General features: G+C 39.9%; 1 protein-coding gene across 3 annotated transcripts; it reads right to left on the minus strand.

Annotated features, from left to right (window-relative positions):
- Window positions 1-736: 736 nt before the first annotated feature.
- LOC113282521 lies at window positions 737-7,448 on the minus strand. Of its 3 annotated transcripts, XM_026531546.1 has the most exons (5): window positions 6,888-7,020; window positions 6,468-6,556; window positions 5,716-6,090; window positions 3,385-5,638; window positions 737-3,298 (listed from the first exon to the last, which is right to left on the minus strand). In XM_026531546.1, exons 2-5 carry the CDS (start codon window positions 6,480-6,482, stop codon window positions 1,188-1,190), a joined length of 4,755 nt encoding a protein of 1,584 aa, XP_026387331.1. In that variant the 5' UTR covers window positions 6,483-6,556; window positions 6,888-7,020; the 3' UTR covers window positions 737-1,187. The 3 variants fall into 3 exon arrangements, with proteins under 3 accessions (XP_026387331.1, XP_026387330.1, XP_026387332.1); XM_026531545.1 differs by lacking the exon at window positions 6,468-6,556 and having other exon boundaries at window positions 6,888-7,448; XM_026531547.1 differs by lacking the exon at window positions 6,468-6,556 and having other exon boundaries at window positions 5,716-6,107; window positions 6,888-7,011.
- Between the last annotated feature and the right edge of the window lie 1,256 nt (window positions 7,449-8,704).

Consider the following 8,704-nt stretch of genomic DNA (forward strand, 5'->3'; position numbering starts at 1 on the left):
TATACCAAAATATCCTATGAAGACCAACAACACACAAAAATGTTTCGTGCAGCACGGCCATCATGGTCGGTCCCCTTGCTCCACCTTGGTCGGTCCTCCTCATCCACCTTGGTTTGTCCCTCGTGCGCCATCTTGGTCCACCTTTTATCACTTTTTGCTCCTTCTACCATGTTTGACCTAATACTCAGAGGAGCATGATTATTTTAACTAGGTCAAAACACCAATCGTTTTATATCGATTCAGATACAAGTATTTTAAATCTACTAATATTTTATTGCTTTTGAAATGACGAGGATTCCAAGTACACCACAATCTTTTTGATATCAATTACAAATACAAGATACTTAAATAAGGAGCTCCTTAAATAAGACTCAACTAATTTATATCAACAACAAATAATAAATCAAACAGTTAACTCAGAATCCTAGAATAATTACCCTAGATATCAAAGACTTGTACTTTCAGAGATTTACCCCAGTAACAAATCACAAAGACTGCACTGGTATTTTTCTTAGACCACTGGCAAAAACAGAAAATTCACAAAACAACTTCTTGCTGTGATCTTACTTAGAAATTTAGACTTCTAAGTAATTAGGCTTCTTATGATAGAAGCGACTTTTTTATTTTTTATTTTGCTACATTTTGGTTCTTTACTTCTTTTACCAAATGCTCAGTGCTTACAAAGAGGTTTAGATATAAAAATGAAAAAGAGAGGAAAATAACTAACTCAGCTATATGCACAATAGGAAAAGGCATGAAAATCATTTCAAGGGGTAACAATTTACAGGAATTACAAGGGCATCGAATAAATTTATCTAAAGAAAAAATCCTCCACAAACACTGAATCAAACATCCAAGTGATGGAGGTAAAATGTTTTTAACTTAAAAGAAAAAAGAAGTAGAAGCGGTGAGAAAATGGTAGGACTACAAGGACCACACACATGCTTTGGAGGGGGGGCCATATCTGAAAGTGCCTCACTCAACCAGCGATGACTGAGAATAGCTAATATAATGATGAGCAACAAACATTTTTTTTTTCTTTTGGATTTTCTTTTTCCTTTAATCAACATTTCTATCAACATTCTCATGAATGGCTTGTAACAAAAAGAAGTCCTAGACTTGTATAACAAGGCCCATCCTACCTTCTTCACATCACAGGATTGGTTCTTCCTACAAACCATTTTCATCTACTGTTGCTGTTGCCACGAAGAGGGTGGCTGTTGTTGTTGTTGCTGCTGCTGCTGTTGCTGCTTGTAGTTAAATCTCTCCATTTCCCAACCACCTTCGGGTTCTTTCCTTTTCAATGCTGCTGCAGCAGCTGCTGCCTGATGGTTATAGTACATTCTTCCTTGCTCCTCTGTTAAGAAAGCCTGAGAACTAATAGCAACTGGTTGTTGCCTTGAAGCAGCTGAAGGATACCTATCTTCTCTCCCTACTTCCATGTCTGAACCTCCAGGACCAGCATTCAAATCTAGACCACCTTGCCTTCCCCATTTTCTACTACTACGGCTACTCTCAGGCCCACCGCCTGCATTAGAAGTACCCTCAGGAACACTTATCACATACGGCCTATGGTAATGACCAGCTGTAGGAGGTCCTAGTAACTGTGATGGAACTGCAGTAAACCCGAGCCCTGCGCCAGCCGAAGTGTCTAAATATGTAGCGGATCCACCTGCAAATGAGGTTGAAGGAAGAGCAAAACTGGTTCCAAATGGAAACCCCGGATATTGATATGCAGCGGCAGGGGAATACGCTACTGCAGGAGAAGAAGCTAGAACAGGAGGACCTCTGTACACATCAAGTCCAAAGTTGGTCCCACCTGCAGAAGGTCCTACAATCCTCTGTGTACCCGCTGCAGAAACAACTGGATAATGCTGCTCTCCTCTTTCAGGCAAGATCGATGGAACAGCAACAGCTGGATACGAATTTCCCATCGGGAACCATGATGAGAGACCCCCCATCTCCATATTGTTCATTCTTTGACCAACAGGTGCTAGGAATGGTAGATTGCCCTTCGCATGCTGTCTAACTACAGTTGGTTCTGCACTTAATTCATCAACCCCGGGACCATTATTCAAATCGAAGTCCCTCAAGACATTGACCTCGCCATTGGAGTAGACCCCAGACGATGATGATGATCTAACGGGCAAAAGAGATACTTCTAATCTTCTACTACTACTCATGGAAAATGACGAGATATCAGTATCTTCGTCAACCCTATTCAAATCAAGATCCAGACCTGCAAAAGCACTACGACCAGGTGCAGCTGGACCAATCATCTCACTGCGACCTAAATCGCGATGGTTAATATACCCAGATTCCTTCTGTGTTCCATGTGTGTAGCTCTGTGAACCAGTGTCCTCAAGAACTCTCTCATCTGCCACATTCAGGTCAAAATTCAATAGACGGAGACCTTGTTTGACAGCACTATCAGACTGGGGTACATCTGCTGCACAAAGAGACATCTCCAGAACCTTTCTAGGTTCAGCACGCCTAAATGCACTTGTGGCAGCAGATCCTTTCCAACCAATTTCCCCTTTACTTCTTGACAAGTTTTCAATTGGTGGCAAAAAACCACCTTTGGCAGCAGCTGCTACTGTGATCGAAGCAGGGAGGCTGCACGATATGGAAGGAAGAGAAAACTGCAAGGTGCTGGGCAAGTTCGGAGCAGGTGAATCTCCAGGTACAGGGGTACCATCTCCCTGGTTCCCTTCATCCAAAGGGATTCCTTCATTCAAATCAAAATCCAATTTTGTGGCTGTGTCTGATCCTGCTGCAGCATACAAGGAGGAACCTCCTGTTGTGGATGCACATTCTTCCAACTCTTCTGCTTCAGTAGGCTTTGCACATACCTCAGTCCCTTGAACCGACACTGAAGGTAGTTCTTCATCAGGAGCAGATATTTTGGAATGGCCACCAGCACCTACTTTTCTATCAACATTATTCCCATCCACACCACTGTGACCCAAAACACTTGAGCCAGCAGTACCTGCAATATGATTATCATGAGCTGAATTATCTGTACTTGTCTGCTCCGTTCTTTGATATTCAGTATGCCCTATAAGAGGTTTCGCCTCCAAAACTTCATCTCTTTCAGCGCCATTCTCTAAATGCAAAACATTTTCAGAAGGCAGAGTTTCCATCATGTTCCTCTCACCTAATTCTTGGATATCAACACCAGACACCATTTTCTTCTTTGTCCGTATGTCACAGTTTGACCCTTCATGGACGGTCATATCTAAAGATGGACAAAATGGAGAGTCTACAACAGCTTCTTTCACAACTTTTGCGCTCAGACCTGCATCAAGAACATCAACTGCTAATTAGATGAACCAAAATATATACACACATTGCATGCATTACCAGAATTTTTTTAAAGTATACCTGATAAGCCTGTTCTTTCATCTTTGCAGCCACTAACACCTGTTCTCTTCTCACAAGGTTGCTCAATCCCTTCATGCTTAGCCACAGAAGAGGGTAATGCTTCACCAGCTATTCCATCGGACTTTAAGCATGGGTTGGTCATGTGTTGCAAATTGATACCAGGAACTTGGAGCTGCTCCTCTTTTGGTTTTTCTTCAGAAACCGGCATAGTTAGAATTTTACCATCTCGGACTTCGTCCTTGGCTTTTAATGAATCAACAGATGCGACCTGCTTCTCTAAACTGGCTTCAGGTTTCGTTAGCAATCTACCTGTCCCGTCTTCAGAAGATAACCTTGAGTTTGGATCATTTGACACACACTCCGGCTCAGCACCTATGCATTTCTTAGGAGAACAAATTGGTGAAACCTGCTCTGACTTGGACATCTCTCCAGCAGCAACACTCGCAAGCAAATTCATGCCGATATCGTCCCCACCACAGATAGACGCACTAGCTTTGACACAGCTCTCAACTAAAGCATTTATAGAGCTGAGTGAAGCTTCCTTCAACTTTCCTTGCTTAGGTTCACCAAAGGCAACTCCCTGCTCAATTCCCGAGGATGAGCAAATAATTTTGGAAGGTTCTGACAACTTTCCTGCCTCTTCACCAGTAATGCCATCGGCTGATCCATTACCTGCATCAGAACCCACCAATCCACCCTTCACATCACTGCTCTGCCATGATTCTGTAGTCACATCAGTAGCAACACTAACTCGAGTAGCATCACATTTTACTTTTACTTTTCGATCGGATTGGTCACTACTTTCCGGGACTCCGGGAGAAGAAACTCGGCTCACCAATGCAGAAGGGTCATCTAATGAGGAGATACTTACACTCCGTGCAGGACTGCGGCCAGGATTTGGAAGCCTGACAATAAGTCTGTGGTTTCCGTGATCAACAGCAGGCACATCAGGAGTCTTTTCACAAGTCGACCCCGACTGGGAAGTTTTCTCTGACGTAGCATTCCTATTTCCGGAGATACATCTGTTGATAGAAGTTTCCTTTTGAACCCCAGATACAACTGATCCAGGAAAACCATTGGCTGATTTCCGATGGCGAGATGCACTGCCAGATGTCTTATTAATGCTCATAGAACCAGCAGTGGAGCTCCTAGCATCCTCCTTCCATGATGACTGGCTGTTGTTCAACGATTGACTGGATCCACTACTCTTCTCCTCTTTGACGGTTACTGACGGATCAGGAGTAGCAGTTTTATGCACTAACTTTCCATTTAAATCTTTTGAACTTGCCGCTGCTGAAAGCAGTGGCACTGATGATTTCACAGACCCGGGGGATGTCTTGTTAGCACCATCACCTTGGCCAAGCCTAAGTGATGCTGCTTTTGTTGCAGAAGGTTGTGACACGGAGCTCTTTGCAATACACTCAGAGGATACCCCCGTACGTCTGCTTCCTGCATGAGAAATATCAGAGATGCATTGCTTACTAGGAGAAGAAGCTGCCCTAGCCGCTCCAGATTTCATTTCGATGATCTTCATTTCTGCTTCAACACGCTTCTTCCATGTGTCAACTAAGCTCTTAGATTTCTTCTGTATTTCCAAATTTTTATGAGTACGTAAATGATTCACAGACCTGCCCACATTACAATTCTGGAGAGCATGAAGATCAACAGGTAGCTTGTCAAGTGCGCGAAGCAGAGCCAAAAGAAAATCTTCAGCCTGCTTATCACTTTCTTTGGGACTACTACCATCACGTTCTTTCATTTCACGGAGCCACTCATCCAAAATAGCCAGTCCGTTGAGTTGCACAAACTGCCCAAGGCAGTCATTCCTTTCAGTGGCTCCTATGACCTCCGCAGCCATTATTCTGCCACCCAACTCTAGCTTCTTCTCAGCACTGTCATGTTGCAGGAGTCGCACCAGCTTTTCAACCCCTTTAAAGTCTACAAGACCTCCTTTCTCTGCTATCTTAGAAATCTCAGATTTCCAAATAAACTGGCTAGAATCTCCGTCTTCTGACTTTATACAACGTTCTCGTTTAACCGGCTCAGAACTCTGATCACTACGCTCCCTTTTCTTCCCCTTAATCTGAGAAGGTAATGTGCTAGGACTATTCTGTATACTATCAGAACCAGGTTTCAACTGCTGTGCTGAGGTAGAAACATTCAAAGGTTTTGGAGAACGTCCTCCTGATTGTACAGCTGCATGCATTTCTATACGTGTTTTATCCAGTAACTTATCTACTTCTTCCTGTCGTTCCTGTGAAGAATCAAATGTATTGGATAACTAATTCCAGTGGACATATGGAAGTGTATAAGTATGAATATGAGACTTACATTAATGTAATCTTGATCGGTTAGCCACCATAAACGTTTGTTTGTAGTATCATATACTCGCCTGCATACAAATGAGGATATCCCTGAAGGAAGTTCAACACCTTTACGAAGGAATGCAACTTTACAAGGATGGAGTAATGATGCAGCAGGTATTTCATCCTCATGAAACGAGTAAAAAACTTCGTTGGGAGCGGCTTCCAGCAAGACGCCTTTCCCAAGGTTTACATCAACAGGTCGATAAAGCCAATTCACACGGAACTTTGAATGATCTTCTTCTTCTGATGTTAAACTACGAATTATTCCTATAAACGGTGGAGAGCTTTCTTGGTGGGGTTTGAAAAGTGCACAATCACCTACAGTAACCTTGCGACCATCCTACAAAGCGAGAAAAACTTCAGCATGAAGTAGATAAGTAAATGGTGCATAATCGAGAAAATGACATCAGCTAAGTAGGAAAATAAATGTTAATCTAAGAAGTAAGATATGAGTATTAACATTTAGACTCAACCCCCTTTAAAGAGTAATCAATATTCTTCCAGTGAAACCAACGCTATCGCCTATCAGCTTAGGTCAATCCTTTATAATGTCTTTATGATAAAACGCCTATATGACAGATAACCTTCCCCTACCAATGTAACAATCAGAACTTTGTATTGAACTAAACCATGTCTAAGAAAAGACCCCTCAAAAGTCTGTTATACTTAAAAACGCTTGCTAGTTTACCAAAAATAACAAAAGAAATCTACTCTCACCAGCGACGAAATCATGAAAAATGCATTATTTCAGGATGACGAAACCGTATCTAGTATCCTCTATTTATGTCCACAACTCTTGCAATTACCTAAAGAAAAATTAAATGCAAAGCATGATCAAGCTAAATCTTCGGAACCATTCAGATTAACATTAATTTTTGATCCTGGACTGATATAACCTACCAGCCCAAACACAATTAACTATCAAAAATTGAGACACGTAATTACACTTATCAAAAAAAAAAAAAAATCAATTATCGATTTAAGAATCCACCAAATGAACAGTAATTCAACAATAGCAAAAGCATATCTTCGAACCCCTTCCTTTAATTCAACCAAAACCTTAAAAATCAAAAAAATCAAACTTTCAATTAACGAAATTTAATAAAAAAAAGTGAAAACCCTAGAAAAAGGAAGTACCTTGCAAAAAAATTCAGAGGAAGAACTAGGGATGGAAGAATCAGCAGCTACAATCTTACTACCCAGATTGAGGACCGACCACATATGCCGTATGGGGTTCCTAATAACTTCACCACCTTCTCGCCCATGCATAATAATTCTCTTGTATCATTTTCACCTCTATTATTATCAATTTCAATCCCAAATCCTTCAGCCCAAACGTGAACCATCAAATCCCCCAACTGTAATCTAAACAAAATAACCCTAAAATCTAGTAATTCTAAGTCAAAACGAACCCTAGATCCCTTCTTACTTTCATTTTCCAAACAGAAACCCTAAATCCTTGCAGCAAATCACAAAATTAGGTATACAATTTTCCTTTGATTTCGTACTCTTCTGTGATAAATCAAAATTGATAATTCCAACAGATCTATGGTTTGCAGATGATCTTGTTTTTAGAAGCAGAATTTTCGATCAAGAAATTTTCGAACGAGTATTTCGCGATCTGAAGAGAGGAGAAGAGAGAGAAACAGAAGAGAAATGTCGAGACCACGCCAAGACGGCAAAAGTGAACTTGGTAGCTTAAACACGGGCAGAACGGGTAGTTTAATTTTTAAGGGCAGTTGTTTCTTTTCTTTTTTATAGTTTTTTTTTCTTTTTTTTTTTCAAATGTATTGATGTGAAAATTAAAATTACTACATTTCTATGCCAGGCATTTTTTTGTGATATCATTGTTTATGTTAGTTTTGTACTAGGTTTGTACTAATTACCGAACGGAGTTGTTAAACCGATAAGAACGAAAAGTATTGGTCATGGTCATGATCTTAAGAAGAAAAAAAGAATGAATAAACAAAGTATATGTAATTAGTTGCTATGGAAAATGTATTAACCATTTACTAGCATGCTGGTGCAAGCGATATAGTCAATTTTGGTTGTGACCGAGACACTTAATTTTTGTGAATATCGGTAAATATCGACCAATATCGGTGAAATATCGTCATCTCGGTTAAACACCGAAACCGATATTATCGGCAATATCTTGACTGAAATTAACTACATTGGGTTGTTGTCGTCCCTCGGTGACATATAAACTGACGAATTAGATCTATTATTATTATTTTAGCTTAGAAGTGAGACCAGTTTTATAAAAAAATAAAAAATATTTAATAATGTATATAAAGAAATTAGGATGATTTTCGTCTTACAACATAGCTAAACTTACTAATCTTATCTTATTAAAAACAGTTATTATATAAAGAAAATAAAATTACTATCAAAATTGTTTGACACAAGTAGATTTAACTGTAAGTTGGTGTGCAAATGACGGACATTCTACCTTATATAAATATTAAGGTGTCGTATTTCGCTATTGAAAGCCTAATACGATGATTATTATTCGTTCGATAGAATTTGGGAGTATGATCACGAGACTGTTTGTTGACGTTTGGGCTGAAGGATTTAGGATTGCATTTGGGAGTATTTCAATCGCAAATCACGTTTGCTAGATTAATGACACAATTGATAGATCCCTGCAATTAAAACAAAACTAAGTTAAATTGATTACGAGCTGTTTGTTGGCAATTCTAAATCTCTAATTTGCTTGAAGATCAACAACGGTATTGTTATCTGTTATTAATTGTAATCTAAAGATTTACTGAGATCTAAATAGTGCTGAAATTAGAAGATAACGTGAAATTAGAAGAGATAATGGTTAACGAGCCGTTTGAAACGCTCTTAGTACAACACAAACTGCTAAAATCTCCTTGATAGATGCTCTCCTCACTTAATTACTCACAGTTTCTAGCTAGAGCCTAGAGATTGCAAGTGGTGATCAACGT

This window comes from Papaver somniferum, chromosome 5 (genome assembly GCF_003573695.1).
Source record: "Papaver somniferum cultivar HN1 chromosome 5, ASM357369v1, whole genome shotgun sequence".
Taxonomy (NCBI): Eukaryota; Viridiplantae; Streptophyta; class Magnoliopsida; order Ranunculales; family Papaveraceae; genus Papaver; species Papaver somniferum.

Bases quoted from the DNA above. Each gene is read 5' to 3' on its own strand.
- LOC113282521 (XM_026531545.1), bottom strand. From the start codon at position 7,019: ATGCATGGGCGAGAAGGTGGTGAAGTTATTAGGAACCCCATACGGCAT. The intron at 5,639-5,715 runs GTAAGTCTCATA...GATTCTTCACAG, and splicing joins CCGATCAAGATTACATTAAT to GAACGACAGGAAGAAGTAGA. The intron at 3,299-3,384 runs GTATACTTTAAA...TTCTTGATGCAG, and splicing joins TGAAAGAACAGGCTTATCAG to GTCTGAGCGCAAAAGTTGTG.